Here is a 15,564-nt window from a genome sequence, read left to right on the forward strand (position 1 = left end):
CCACTGTGAATGCCGAATTAAGGAATACTGAACCATTGCTCCTAAGGGAACTATGTCCATATACATATCTCACATACATCATTATCTTAACTCCTAAAACAACTTATCCTGGTAGACTCTGTTTTCTTTATTTTATGAAAGAAAAAAATGAGATTTACAAGCGTTAAGTGACTTGCTTGGGGCTGCCCCACTAACAAATGCCAAGGTTGGGATTCACACGCGATCCTACTGTACCCAGAGCAGAAGCCTCTGCACTGCCCCCTACTGTCACCATCTTCTGGTAATCTCTGAGAGCCAAAACAAGAAGGCAGACTCTCACCTTGTTCTCCCTGGGAACAGACCATGTGACTTGAATTTTTCACCATTCAGTCAAGAATGATTGCCAGAGCACTGCCAGTATTGATTTTTGAGGTTCAAATAAGAGATTTGTATATACAGGATATATAAGGAACCCTTACAAATCAATTATTTTTAAAAAACCAATTAAAAAGTGGGCAAATGATCTGAATAGACATTTCTCCAAAGATATACAAATGGCTAATAAGCAAATAGAAGGATACCGAGCATCATTACTTATGTGGGAAATGCAATTCAAAACTACCATGAGATACCATCTCGTACTCCCTAGGGTGGCTATAATTTAAAAAAAAAAAAAAGAAAGGACAAGTGTTGGCACTTGTACGGCAATATATGAACTGTCTACCAGCAAATGGGATCTTTTTCTTCTATATTAGCATGGGACCTTCGGGAGCCATAGCTACTAGGGAATTACTAAGTAATATTCACTGGAAGAACATGCAAGAAGGAAAAAACACTAAGTCATGTGTTGGATTATTCTGAAATGCTTTTCTTTTCCAAAGGAATTACTCTGAAGCCCTTCAGAACTGCAACCACACTCTGTGTTCCAGATCCCATCTTTAATAGCGACCACCATCACTCTCTTCTGTTGCCAGCTGAAGTTCCAGTGCAAAGGCTTCTACTAAGTGCCTTCTCTGCACAGGGCGTCGTGCCTGGAGGTGGAGTCCAGTTTGAAATCTGGTATAGGTACAGTATGGAGACCACAGTCCTATGCCTAGGAAGGAAGTGTACAATCATAAAGCATCCTATTCCTAGCCAGCGTAGGCTGAATTATTGTAAGGAAGCTAAGCAGCCCCTTCTGCCTTGTCTTATTTGGATTTGACAGTGACTCTTGTCCAGTTTTTACTGAAATCTGTTAAGTTACTAGAATCTTGTGAGCCATTGTATCTCATATTTCTAATTACCATTTACATTGGAAATGCAAGTCTTGTTCATTTTACCTCCTATTGTGTGTTAAACGTATCAGTCACCTTTTTTGTGCTTTCCTTACTGCCTTATTAGTTCAGGCTCTTTTCATATCTTGCCTAAATGACTGTGATAGCCTCCTAACTGATCTCCTACTTCTAAACTCATTTCTTGTAACCTGTTCTTCCCACGACCAGAAGAGCAGTCTTTATAAAATATAAATCCACTCAATGTACAGACATTGGTTGATTTCCAGGAAAATACTGCCCTAAATACAGATGTTCAACCCACCCCTTTACGTCTGCACCACCGACAAACCGACTAAAATGATTAAGAGAGTATAAATAGAAGAGGAAAGGAAACAGCATCAGGAACAGAACTAAGGATGAGTACCATCCACATGCAAGAACATTTTCCTAAATGCAATTAATTGTAAGCCAAGTACAAAAAAGATTTTTAAAACTACCTAGGTTTGAATTACAACTTTGCTATCTAAGAATGGATTGTTTTGACATGAGAAGGAAATAGAGTAGGTACTGACAGATCTCTCATTACCCTGCTCAATTAGAGGGGCCTCAGCATGAAGATGAGAGTAAGCCCTCTAGGCCTGCTCCACTTCGAACCACTTTTACTGCTGCAGGGTGGAAGCTTTTAGGAGTGGCTCCCCTGCTACCCCAGAGGTTCAAGGCATGTGCAGTTACCTCACACAGAAAGCTTGTGGGAAGCTGGGCTTTGTCCTAAACTCAGGGTATAATTTATGGAGTTCCTCCTCCATGTAATGAGCAGTAAATTTAGCCAGACACTATAGCTGCATGCTACCAACAGAGAACAATCAGGCACCAAAGATAACCAGGTAATGAAGGCTGATCTCTGAGGCAGACGGAATCATTTAACACTTAATTCTTCTGACTTGTGCTTTTATGGTTTACAGATACTATTTTCCTAATGTGAGAGACCAGATGGTCGCCAAAGGAACCTTGCCATTATCAAGGATCTGTGCTATGGTAACCACCCAGCGTCGTGAGGATGTGGGAATGCAAACCTTTAATCTCCCTTTAACCTCCATGATTGAGGACAGGAAAGAATTGAGGAACCAGTCATCGGGTAATTAAAAACAAGTTTGGTTCATACCTATAATCCCAGCACTTTGGGAGGCCAAGGCAGGTGAATCACAAGGTCAAGAGATTGAGACCATCCTGGCCAACATGGTGAAACCCCACCTCTGCTAAAAAATACAAAAATTAACCAGGCATGGTGGTGCATGTCTGTAGTCCCAGCTACTTGGGAGGCTGAGGCCAGAGAATCACTTGAACCCGGGAAGCGGAGGTTGCAGTGAGCCGAGACACACCATAGCACTCCATCCTGGCAACAAAGCAAGACTGCATCCCAAAAAAAAAAAAAAAAACAAGTTTGTCTTTTCCTTTCAAAATCAGTATACATAAAAATATATAGTATACATTTAAAAAATCCCTTTTTTCTCTAAATTAGTGATTCTTCACATTTTGATGTATTTGCCCTTTTGAGGATCTGATGAAAACTGTAAGACACCTTCTCTTGGAAAAAACAAGTATTGAATATACACTACCAATTTTGTGTAAAATTCTAGAAAACTCATAGCTCTATGGAGTCTGTATAAATGTTGTTTGTCTCATTTCACCTTTAACTTCAGCAAACGTTTTTTTTTTTGTTTTTTTTTTTGTTTTTTTATTTTTTATTGGATTTTAGGTTTTGGGGTACATGAGCAGAGCATGCAAGACAGTTGCGTAGGAACACACATGGCAGTGTGCTTTTCTTTCCTTCTCCCCTTCACCCACATTTGGCATTTCTCCCCAGGCTATCCCTCCCCACCTCCCCCTCCCACTGGCCCTCCCCTTTTCCCCCCAATAGACCCCAGTGTTTAGTACTCCCCTTTCTGTGTCCATGTGTTCTCATTTTTCATCACCCGCCTATGAGTGAGAATATGCGGTGTTTCATTTTCTGTTCTTGTGTCAGTTTGCTGAGGATGACGTTCTCCAGATTCATCCATGTCCCTACAAACGACACAAACTCATCATTTCTGATTGCTGCATAATATTCCATGGTGTATATGTGCCACATTTTCCCAATCCAGTCTATCATCAATGGGCATTTTGGTTGATTCCAGGTCTTTGCTATTGTAAACAGTGCTGCAATGAACATTCGTGTACATGTGTCCTTATAGTAGAACGATTTATAGTCTTTTGGATATATACCCAGTAATGGGATTGCTGGGTCAAATGGAATTTCTATTTCTAAGGCCTTGAGGAATCGCCACACTGTCTTCCACAATGGTTGAACTAATTACACTCCCACCAACAGTGTAAAAGTGTTCCTTTTTCTCCACATCCTCTCCAGCATCTGTTGTCTCCAGATTTTTTAATGATCGCCATTCTAACTGGCGTGAGATGGTATCTCAATGTGGTTTTGATTTGCATCTCTCTGATGACCAGTGACGATGAGCATTTTTTCATATGATTGTTGGCCTCATATATGTCTTCTTTTGTAAAGTGTCTGTTCATATCCTTTGCCCACTTTTGAATGGGCTTGTTTGTTTTTTACCTGTAAATCCGTTTGAGTTCTTTGTAAATTCTGGGTATCAGCCCTTTGTCAGATGGGTAAACTGCAAAAATTTTTTCCCATTCTGTTGGTTGCCGATCCACTCTAGTGACTGTTTCTTTTGCCGTGCAGAAGCTGTGGAGTTTGATTAGGTCCCATTTGTCTATTTTGGCTTTTGTTGCCAATGCTTTTGGTGTTTTGTTCATGAAGTCCTTGCCTACTCCTATGTCCTGGATAGTTTTGCCTAGATTTCCTTCTAGGGTTTTTATCGTGCCAAATCTTATGTTTAAGTCTTTAATCCATCTGGAGTTAATTTTAGTGTAAGGTGTCAGGAAGGGGTCCACTTTCTGCTTTCTGCACATGGCTAGCCAGTTTTCCCAACACCATTTGTTAAACAGGGAATCCTTTCCCCATTGCTTGTTTTTGTCAGGTTTATCAAAGATTGTATAGTTGTAGATATGTTGTGTTGCCTCCGGTGCCTCTGTTTTGTTCCATTGGTCTATATCTCTGTTTTGGTACCAGTACCATGCTGTTTTGATTACTGTAGCCTTGTAGTATAGTTTGAAATCCGGTAGTGTGATGCCCCCCGCTGTGTTCTTTTTGCTTAGAATTGACTTGGCTATGCGGGCTCTCTTTTGGTTCCATATGAAGTTCATGGTGGTTTTTTCCAGTTCTGTGAAGAAAGTCAATGGTAGCTTGATGGGGATAGCGTTGATTCTGTAAATTACTTAGGGCAGTATAGCCATTTTCACGATGTTAATTCTTCCTAACCATGAACATGGAATGTTTCTCCATCTGTTTGTGTCCTCTCTGATTTCGTTGAGCAGTGGTTTGTAGTTCTCCTTGAAGAGGTCCCTTACGTTCCTTGTGAGTTGTATTCCAAGGTATTTTATTCTTTTTGTAGCAATTGTGAATGGCAGTTCGTTCTTGATTTGGCTCTCTTTAAGTCTGTTATTGGTGTAGAGGAATGCTTGTGATTTTTGCACATTGATTTTGTATCCTGAGACTTTGCTGAAATTGCTTATCAGTGTCAGGAGTTTTTGGGCTGAGGCGATGGGGTCTTCTAGGTATACTATCATGTCGTCTGCAAATAGAGACAATTTGGCTTCCTCCTTTCCTATTTGAATACCCTTTATTTCTTTTTCTTGCCTGATTGCTCTGGCTAGAACTTCCAGAACTATATTGAATAGGAGTGGTGAAAGAGGGCATCCTTGTCTAGTGCCAGATTTCAAAGGGAATGCTTCCAGTTTTTGCCCATTCAGTATGATATTGGCTGTTGGTTTGTCATAAATAGCTTTTATTACTTTGAGATACGTTCCATCGATACCGAGTTTATTGAGGGTTTTTAGCATAAAGGGCTGTTGAATTTTGTCAAATGCCTTCTCTGCGTCAATTGAGATAATCATGTGGTTTTTGTTTTTGGTTCTGTTTATGTGGTGAATTACGTTTATAGACTTGCGTATGTTGAACCAGCCTTGCATCCCCGGGATGAATCCTACTTGATCATGGTGAATAAGCTTTTTGATTTGCTGTTGCATTCGGCTTGCCAATATTTTATTGAAGATTTTTGCATCTATGTTCATCATGGATATTGGCCTGAAGTTTTCTTTTCTTGTTGGGTCTCTGCCGGGTTTTGGTATCAGAATGATGTTGGTCTCATAAAATGATTTGGGAAGTATTCCCTCTTTTTGGATTGTTTGGAATAGTTTTAGAAGGAATGGTACCAGCTCCTCTTTGTGTGTCTGGTAGAATTTGGCTGTGAACCCGTCTGGACCTGGGCTTTTTTTGTGTGGTAGGCTCTTAATTGCTGCCTCGACTTCTGCCCTTGTTATTGGTCTATTCATAGTTTCAGCTTCCTCCTGGTTTAGGCTTGGGAGGATGCAGGAGTCCAGGAATTTATCCATTTCTTAGTTAGGGGTGAGGATTGGTTAAAAGCCTTGCCACATTCTTCACATTTGTAGGGTTTCTCTCCAGTATGAATTATCCTGTGTGTAGTAAGGTGTGATGACCGGCTAAAAGCTTTGCCACATTCTTTACATTTGTAGGGTTTCTCCCCAGTATGAATTATCCTGTGTGTAGTAAGGTGTGATGACCGGCTAAAAGCTTTGCCACATTCTTCACATTTGTAGGGTTTCTCTCCAGTATGAATTATCTTATGTGTAGTAAGGTGTGAGGACCGGTTAAATGCTTTCCCACATTCTTCACATTTGTAGGATTTCTCTCCAGTATGAATTCTCCTATGTGTAGCAAGGGTTGAGAACCAGTTGAAGGCTTTGCCACAATCTTTACATTGGTAGGAATTCTCTGTAATATGATTTATTTTATGTTGAGTTAGGTGTAAGAGCATACAAAATGATTTTTCACATTTTTTACATTTGAAAGATTTCTTTCCAGTATGTCTTATCTTAAGTCTGTTTGAATTTGAAAATTTATGTAAGACTTTCACATATGGATCACACTGAAATATGTTACTCTGGGTAGTTGTCAAACACTGGTTTAGTTTGTTATCTTTGTGCACCTTCCATTCATATTCATCCACACTTTTACACCCTTTTCTTAACTGTAAGTTCTCATGTCCACATTTCCCATATTTTTTCAGTAGCACTTCTTGAAAAGTATCTGTTATGTCCTGCTCTGGCCAAAGGTGTTGGGGAAAATTAGAACACATAATCTGTAAGCATCCCAAACTCCTTCTAGCCACAGTCTGGGAGAGGTCCTGCCCTTCCAGAGACCTGGAGGAATGTACCCATTTATAGCCATGTGGGCAGGACTGCAGACCTTGGTCTTCACTGTGGTCCCTGGGGGTTCATCTGCCAGCTCATGTCTCTTCATATTCCAGGGCACTTTTCCTTGCTCCAGACAGGTGATCATGTCTGGCTTAGTGAGAGCAATACCCAAGAAGACCAGGTTTCTGTAGTTCTCTAACATCACTTTTCTATATAAATCCTGCTCAGCAGTGTCCAGGCATTGCCACTCCTCCAGAGAGAATTCTATGGCCACATCTCTAAATGTCAATGGCTCCTTTTCAAAGTAAGAGTACACCAGAAGATTCCTGTCAGCCCCAGGGTATCCACTTGCTCCCTTGAGAGGACACACTCCATACCTCAGGTCATCCATTTCTAGGCTTCCGGGGGTACTGGCGTCTTAGCTGTGGATCTCCTAATACCTACAGGTCACAGGGCCACAGAGGCTGGGCTTTTAGAAGCAGAGGACACAGAGCAGGAAAGAGCAGCAAACGTTTTTTAAGAACTAATGCCATAAATTCTAAGTATTATATGCTACACTCAGAGAATTATTATTCCAAGCCAACATGAGCAGATGGGGGATTGGTAGAAGGCAGTTAACATGAACCAGGAATTCACTGTAAGGGAAGAGAAGGCGAGAGTTTAAAGTTGGGAGCGGATTAATTAGAATTTGGAGATTTGAATGATATTACATCCTAATGCTTCCAGCAGGATGATGGACCCTCCAAATTTATCATCAGATAACAAGGTTTAGCCTCTTAAATCAAGTTGCTGTACATGCTTGCTAAATAGTATCTGCCAAAACAGGCCGAGCACAGTGGCTCACGCCTGTAATCCCAGCACTTTGGGAGGCCAAGGCGGGCAGATCACAAGGTCAAGAGATCGAGACCATCCTGGCCAACATGGTGAAACCCTATGTCTATTAAAAATACAAAAAAATTAGCTGAGCGTGGTGGCGCATGCCAGCTACTCGGGAGGCTGAGGCAGGAGAATTGCTTGAACCCAGGAGGCGGAGGTTGCAGTGAGCCAAGGTTGCACCACTGCACTCCAGCCTGGCGCCTGGTAATCAAGTGAGACTCTGTTTAAAAAAAAAAAAAAAGAGTATCTGCCAAAACAATAGGTTTCATGTCATCATGATTAAGTTTGAGTTGTTCCTCCTGACCTTCCACTATCAGCTTGCTCTGTTATTCCTTAAAGCTTTCCCTGAAATGTGACAGTAGGATGACAGAGTTTTTATGAAAAGGTAGCATGAGAAAGATATTTCAGATGGTGATGCAAGGAGGGTGACAGAAGTATGTGAGGTGTGGAAACATTTTGAAAGTTTAAGAAGAGGATGGCTAGAGCCCATCTCAATTCTATAAACATAATTGGGGGTAAAAACTTTTATTTTAGATACAGGGGTATATGTGCAGGTTTGTTATGTGGGTATACTGCATGATACTAAGGTTTGGGGTACAGATTCTATCACCAAGACAGTAAAGCTGTTTTTTAATCATGTCACTTCCTTACATTAAAACTTGATGATTTCCTGTTGTTGAGAGAAGTGATCTGCCTTCAGTAGTTGTGTACTCTTGGCAAGGAATTAAATCTGTGAACCATAATTTCTTGAAAGTAAAGTAAATTATCAACCTATTAAGCCTTTATTAACCCTAAAGAATGTGATTCTGACAAGGACAGATTCTCTCATTGCCCTTATTGTTCGTTGTAGTGTTTATCTTCTTCCTTCCTTCCTGACCAAAAGTTTGTGGTTTGGTAGAACAGAGATTCTTCTGACCAACCTTCTTTCCTTGTGTCCTCATTCTTCAGGTTTCCTGGATGTGGTCCTAAGGTACAGACGTAGTCCAAGAACAGCAGTGGAAGTTCTTGCTGCCCGAACTGTCTCCATCTCAGTCCAGATTATCAGAGCCTGTGGTCTGCAAGCAGCAGCCAAGTAAGTCCACTTGAGACAAGCAATTCTCAACCCTTTTACACTGCAGTCCCTATAAAATAATGCCCAGATATGCAAAACTTTCTTAGGTACAATTTCCATTTCACTAACCACAACTCTTCTTTTTCTGTTAAGAAAGCATTTCAGAATATAAGTGAGTAAAATCACCTCCAAACGTTGCTATTTCAGCTGTTAATAGTAACTTAGTTCCTTGACCTCGCTCAACAATTTTATCCTGTGCCTTTCTTAACCACTTAGTCTTATGGTCATACCCTCTACCATCAAACCATGCCATACCCAATCACTGCAACTCCTGTGTAATCTCACTTCACGCCTTTCAGTCTCTGACTACTACCTCCTATTTTTCCAACTTTTTCCCTTTAGTCTATTCTCAACATAGTAGCCAGTGATCCTATGAACACTTAAGTCTAGCTTTGTCACCCAGGATAGAGTGCAGCGGCAGGATCTCAGCTCACTGCAACCCCCACCTCCTGGGTTCAAGTGATTTCCTTCCTGCCTCAACTTCCCAAGTAGCTGGGATTACAGGCACCCACCACCATGCCCAGCTAATTTTTGTATTTTTAGTAGAGACATGGTTTCACCATGTTGGTCAGGCTGGTCTCAAACTCCTGACCTCAAGTGATCTGCCCACCTTGGCCTCCCAAAGTGCTGGGATTATAGGCATGAGCCACCATGCCTGGCCTACATTTGATCTTATTCATAGTAAAAGCCAGAGCCCTTAAAATGGCTGTGAGACCCCATATATTCTAACCCCCACCCCTACTATCTTTGTGATCTCATCTCCTGCTAGTCTCCCCTCTGCTTACTCCACTCTAGCCACAACCCCCTTGCTGCTTCTGAACACACTAAGCATATTTCCCCTCAGGGCCTTTGTCTTGCTGTTTTCTCTGCCTGGAACACTGTTTTGGTAGAAAAACAGCACGCCCTCTCCCTTACCTCCTTTAGGTTTTTACTTATACTTCTCTCTGCCTTGAATGTTCTTCCTTTTGTCTACTTAAACTCCTGCTTTCCTTCAAGACTTTGCAGCATCTTTATATTCTTTATTTCTTTGTACATGTAGTCAGAGTTGGTGGTTTTTCCTTTGTTAACATCTTGGTCATAGCACATATTCTGTTTTAATTATTGCATACATGCATTTTTCTCCCATTAGGCTGTGAGTTCGCTAGTCAGACATACTGCCTGAGCTCCTCTCTGTCCTCTTAACCTCTTAGCATAGTTCTAGCATATAACAGGCTATACCAGGCCCAGTAAGAAAGAGAACTAGATCAGGCTCCTGCTTCAGACTAACACTCTTTGAACAAAGAAACAGACATTTGCTCCCTAACTTTTCACCTGTTATAACTGAGGGTCAAACTATTCACCTATAGCTTTGTGGTCTCCAAATAGGTAATTGCATTACTGAGTAAGATCTGTTGCTGAAGAGCTGATAAGATACTCAGTGTAGTTAATATTGTTCCTCACTAAATTCTCCACATAGACTTTTTCAGTTACTGCCCAAGAACATCTTGTGTTAGTGAAGGTGATATCAAGACAGGTTGGTTTGGGGGTTTTTGTTTTGGTTTGGTTTGGTTTTTGGGGTGTGTGTGTGTGTGTTTTAATTTCAACTTTTGAGACACAGGGGTACATGTGCAGGTTTGTTATATGGGTATATTGCATGATTGCAAGGTGCTAAGGTTTGGGGTACAGATCTCATCACCAAGACAGTAAAGCTGTTATTTAATCACGTCACTTCCTTACATTAAAACTTGATGATTTCCTGTTGTTGACAGCAGTGATCTCATAATTTTAATTATGCATTCCTGCTAATAAAAAAAAGCAACATGTCCTTTAAATTTTTTTTTTTTTTTTGAGACTGAGTTTTACTCTGTCGTCCAGGCTGGAGTGCAGTGGCATGATCTCGGCTCACTGTAGCCTCTACCTCCCAGGTTCAAGCGATTCTCCTGCCTTAGCCTTCTGGGTAGCTGGGATTACAGGCGCATGCCACCATGCCTGGCTAATTTTTTTTGTATTTTTAGTAGAGATGGGATTTCATCATGTTGGTCAGGCTGGTCTCAAACTCCTGACCTCATGATCCGCCTGCCTCAGCCTCCCAAAAGTGCTGGGATTATAGGCACGAGCCCCCATGCCCAGCCAAATATGTACATACTTATTGATGTATAAATCATCTTCATGTACTGCTATACTAATATACAAAAATTCATTATAAAATGTACCATGGAATAGAAAAACTTTAATATATGAGATAGCCAATAAAGTTTATCCTATGAACCTCCTAAGTTGTGTACAGCTTCTTTAGGGATCATTGGTCCATATAATAAGGTCTAACTTTCTTAGCTTGGCATTCACCGCCCTTAAAAATAAATCTGAGTCTTAAAAGAAGAACAGTAGTTATCAAGATGCCCAAAAGGGGTGAAAATTACTTTGCTGAAAGAGAACATGTGCAAAGGCAGGGAGGCATGAAACTTATGTATTTGGAGTACCTCCTCAGTCTCAGTTCCAGCCAACATCAGAATTCTTCAATATGGCATTAAATTAACTAGTATTTAATTGGCAGAGACAGACTCAGAATTTAGATACTCAGTAGATTTCCAAGAGGGCACATATAGGTCAGAAACTCTAGTTGCTCTGTCTGAGAACTCATGGGGAAAGTCAGATTCGATGGCAGGCAGTTTGTTCCAAATCTCCCATTTGGTCTTTGTCATATGTTCAGAGGGAGAGCAAGAAGCCAGGCCAGTTCTGACACAACATTCTTCTGGTAGGTTGGGAGAGGTTCACAGGATGTGAGACGATGCATGGTATAATGGAAACCGAACTGTTCTAGAAATCAGACGCTATGGCTTCTAGACTCACTCCCATCTCCTACTAGCTGTGTATGATCTTGGGCTGATTTCTTTACTTCTCTGAGCTTCTGTTTCTTTATCTGAAATGGAAATTTATATACCTGCCCTGATTTTTATAAGGATCAGTGCAAAAATTAAAAAATACAAAGTCATTTTATAAACTACAAACAATCATACAAATTACAGATTTTTTTGATTACTTCCACTTGTACAGATAATTGTTACCTTTGTATGCCAGTAAAATCAGAGATAAGTTTTGCATTGCCTCTTACTGAAAATAATTCTTGGTATTCTAAAGTCACCCCTCTTTTAAATCCTTACTCTGTTATCTAGATAGCGGGTGCTGTAAATTAGCCTTTTCTCATAAAGAAACACCAGTCTTCATCTTACCTGCCAGTGGTCTTTCTGAAAATACATTGTTGATGCCTATGTAAAGTAGGCACTTCTTATTGACTTGCATATTCTAACTCATCTGATCTTTAGCTCAGAATGAATAGATACTTTCTTGGACATAGCCAGTAGTCTTTAAATTCCACAAAGCTAAGGAATTGAGGCTATTTCACTAATATATATCGAGATGAGCCCAAGGCATGACACACAGAGCAGATACCCAGCAAATAACTACTGAATGAGTGAATTCAGACCAGCTTGGAGCCCAAGCCTTTCTGCCATCTCTAAAAGCTTCCTATTAAGAGTCCTTCACTGTCCATAGGCAAGTTTCCTCTTTTGTATATATTATCTAATGTTACCTTTACAACACCCTATGAGTATTTTATCTTTTTTTTTTTTTTTTTGAGATGGAGTTTTGCTCTTGTCGCCCATGCTGGAGTGCAGTGGTGCAATCTCGGCTCACTACAACCTCTGCCTCCTGGGTTCAAGTGATTCTCCTGCCCCAGCCTTCTGAGTAGCTGAGATTACAGGCGCCTGCCACCATGCCTGGCTAATTTTTTATACTTTTAGTAGAAATGGGCTTTCACCTTGTTGGGCAGGCTCGTCGACCTGCCTCAGCCTCCCAAAGTGCTGGGATTACAAGCATGACCCACTGTGCCCAGGCTATCCTCATTTTTTAAGCCACTGCTAGCATTCAATTTATTTTCACCCCATTTTTCCTAGGCATAATATATATTTCATGATATATGGATACACATCAATCTTCTGTTAATGATAAATCGTCTATTAATGATCATTAATGGTAGTGAAAATGAAAAAGTTATGCTTTTTTTCTCAGAAATGAAATTGTAGCAAGTATTCAAATATATAATATGTATCTTTAGCATTTATATACTATCCTTATATTAACCTCGTCTTAGTGAAGAGGAAACTAAGACTTAGAGGAAGTTGAATAACCTATCCAGAGTCACACGATAAGTAAATGGTGGAGCCAGGTTTCAAACCCAGGTCTATATAACTCCAAATTACTACTCTCTACTGGTATATATAAAGTACAGTGAGGTTCTCACAGGAAGGATCGCCTAAGTCTGCTTTAGGGATATCAGGAAATGCTTCAAAAATAGGTGACTTCTTTGCCTAGATGTCAACTTTATCCCCTTGGGGAGTTTAGGGAAAGTCCCATACTGTAGCTACGCACAAATTACTTGACTACTCTTTATGAGGGTCATTAAAGGCATGTAGATTCCACTTGTACATCATTGAGCATCTGTGCTGAGAAAGAGAAAAGCAGCCCCAGACTTCTGGGCATTGGGCTGACATTCATAGTGGGCTTTGGTGTTTTCTTCTTGAGCATAAATAATCTTACAGAACATCAGCATCAGACAAGGACACTATATGACTATGATGAAGTTAGACAAAAACAAGAGTGCTCCATCATCATGTCTAAGCACAGACCAAAAGAAGGTCACTATGAAAACCATAGAAATACCCAACATCCTCCTGTTTTGGCTAAAATGAATGACAGTTGCTGCTTCACCAGTTGTAGCTTTAGCCTTACTCTAGTATTCCCTCCATCTAGATAAGATTCTTTAAGAAAATCAATCCAGAGCAAAGCCCTGCTCCTTTAAGTCCTCACCCAAATCAGCTAACACAAGCCCAATGCTCATAAGCCCTTTCTGATACTTCTCACTGAGATGTACTATGGTTCCCCATGGTATATATTTTCCTTAATTGCAGTGAGCATTAACCCAGCTTGTTTAACTAGAGTTGGTTCCTGTGGTCTTTGGCTTAAGGGTATTGACAGGACAGTGGATTGTCCTTGGAGTGTCGCTCTGATGGACAAAGTTGTCTCCCTCCACCCCCGTATATGCCATGATATCTAGATTACTAAGAAAGCCTATTGTGGTACTGCCAAAAGCCTAGGTAGAAAGCATATAGTTGGTTTTATTCTTGGTGGTCTCATGGAAGTAATGAAGTTATTTTCCAGGAAATCAAGCTGATTTCTAATATTACCATGGTATCCTCTTCTCATTTCCACCCCTCTCCCCTACAGGGTTTTGGCTGAACAGGAACCCGCTCTACAGTTTAGTGCCACAGTTGGGGTCAATGCCTCTGTCACCACTCATCTCTCCTTCCTGCCCCAGGAAAAACAGCGCCGAACCCGCCCTGTGGCCTGTTCCTTCTGCCCTGAGTTCTCCCATCACATTGAGTTCACATGTAACTTGGTAACTCAGCACTGTAGTGGTGAGGCCTCTTTCCTAGCAGAGTTATTGGAGTTTGCAGAAGTTGTTTTTGCTGTCTATCATGAAAATACCAAGTCAGGTGAGCACCAAATGACTTGTTACAATCAAAATTAAAAGAGGCTGCATTTTGAATGTTATAGCCCTTCCTAGGAGATACATACTGAATTATTTAGACGTGAAGAGTCATAATCTCTGCGACTTATTTCTGAAGGATATAGCAAAAAATGAAGACATGTACTAAGTATGTAAGAGAAAGACAGTGTCAAGAGAGATAAAGCAAATGTGTCAGTGTTAATGGGTATATCCAGATGAAGGGTGTGTAGGAGTTCATTATTATATTTTTGCAACTTTTCTGTATACCTTTTTTTTTTTTTTCTCAAAATAAAACATTTAATTTTAAAAATGGGCTGGCTGCAGTGGCCAACACCTGTAATCCCAGCACTTTGGGAGGCTGAGGCCGGAGGATCACTTGAGCCCAAGAGTTCAAGATGCAGTAAGCTATGACTGCACCACTGCATTCCAGCCTGGGTGGGAGAATGATACCCTGCCTAAAAAAAAAAAAATTTTTGAGGGCTGTAATCCCAGCACTTTGGGAGGCTGAGGCCGGAGGATCACTTGAGCCCAAGATTTCAAGGTGCAGGGAGCTATGACTGTACCACTGCATTCCAGCCTGGGTGGGAGAATGATACCCTGCCAAAAAAAAAAAAAAAAAAAAAATTGAGGGCATTCAGGCTTTGATTGGAGTGTGAGCAAGAAAATCTCTAACGCAAAACTGATATTCAGTGTGTATAAGGGGAAGGTTGTGTGGATACTGTAAACAAGCCCCTTGAGTAAACCATCAAATAATTTTTCTTTGTTGCTTCACAGCTGGTGATATAATCAGCATTCAGTCATGCAAAGAGTATCTGCTGGGAGTAGTAAAAGTTCCAACAAAAGAGCTGCTGATCAAGAGATCTGGTAAGAATTCTGGATTATCACTTTCCACCCTTTCACATCCCTGTAAGAGGTCATCTTCTTTGTCTCTCTTACAAGATATTCAAAAGAAAACACAACCCCTTAACACATGCTCCTGAACTCTCTCCAATACCTCAGATGTTTTCCTGAAAGCATTTTAAGTCTTCTCCTAATCATTCTGAAGTTCTTCTAATAAAACAAAGAAGCTCAAGACATTGTACTATCATCCTTCTCTAAGAAAGATGATGGACCAAGATGGCCGAGAGAAGCCAGTACTGGAACGCAGCTCCCAGTGAATGAGACACAGAGGACTGGAGGACTTCACAGTTCTTTTCTGTGAAGAAAAACGAGGTTCCGGATTCTTTTCTGTGGAACTGATAGGGCATTGGAATTGGGCCCAGGGAAGGAGCCACAAGGCAAGAGCCTCCCAGGGGGGCAAATCAAAACAGGAGGGACACATCCCCACCTGAAATGTACAGCCAGCTCTGGGGGTCGGGGAACTTAACCCCCTCAGTGCTCCGTTTTGGATCCTATGCTTGCCTCATCCCTTCTGCAACCCTCAGTCCACGAGAGCCCTGCCAGACAGTGGGACACTGTGGGTTGTTGAT

General features: G+C 41.0%; 2 protein-coding genes and 1 pseudogene across 17 annotated transcripts in view; 1 reads left to right on the forward strand and 2 right to left on the reverse strand.

Moving 5' to 3' along the window:
- C2CD3 (C2 domain containing 3 centriole elongation regulator) overlaps positions 1–15,564 on the forward strand; it is a 188,667-nt gene that overhangs the window by 91,312 nt on the left and 81,791 nt on the right. For all 16 annotated transcript variants that reach the window (XR_013523253.1, XR_013523254.1, XR_013523252.1 and 13 more), the window contains 5 exons: positions 861–1,044; positions 2,195–2,367; positions 8,388–8,511; positions 13,813–14,081; positions 14,870–14,959. Coding sequence is in view for 13 of the 16 variants with exons in the window: in XM_035265475.3 (XP_035121366.1) it covers positions 861–1,044; positions 2,195–2,367; positions 8,388–8,511; positions 13,813–14,081; positions 14,870–14,959 (840 nt within the window). In the remaining 3 variants the exon portion in view is untranslated. The remainder of the gene's footprint in view (positions 1–860; positions 1,045–2,194; positions 2,368–8,387; positions 8,512–13,812; positions 14,082–14,869; positions 14,960–15,564) is intronic.
- LOC118145615 (uncharacterized) lies at positions 3,277–7,022 on the reverse strand. Its single transcript, XM_078340255.1, has one exon. It carries the CDS (start codon positions 6,503–6,505, stop codon positions 5,702–5,704), a length of 804 nt encoding a protein of 267 aa, XP_078196381.1. The 5' UTR covers positions 6,506–7,022; the 3' UTR covers positions 3,277–5,701.
- On the reverse strand, positions 6,656–7,022 carry LOC118145792 (zinc finger protein 738 pseudogene; annotated as a pseudogene).

Source organism: Callithrix jacchus, chromosome 10 (assembly GCF_049354715.1).
Source record: "Callithrix jacchus isolate 240 chromosome 10, calJac240_pri, whole genome shotgun sequence".
Classification (NCBI taxonomy): Eukaryota; Metazoa; Chordata; class Mammalia; order Primates; family Cebidae; genus Callithrix; species Callithrix jacchus.

Bases quoted from the DNA above. Each gene is read 5' to 3' on its own strand.
- LOC118145615 (XM_078340255.1), bottom strand. From the start codon at position 6,505: ATGTGTTCTAATTTTCCCCAACACCTTTGGCCAGAGCAGGACATAACA.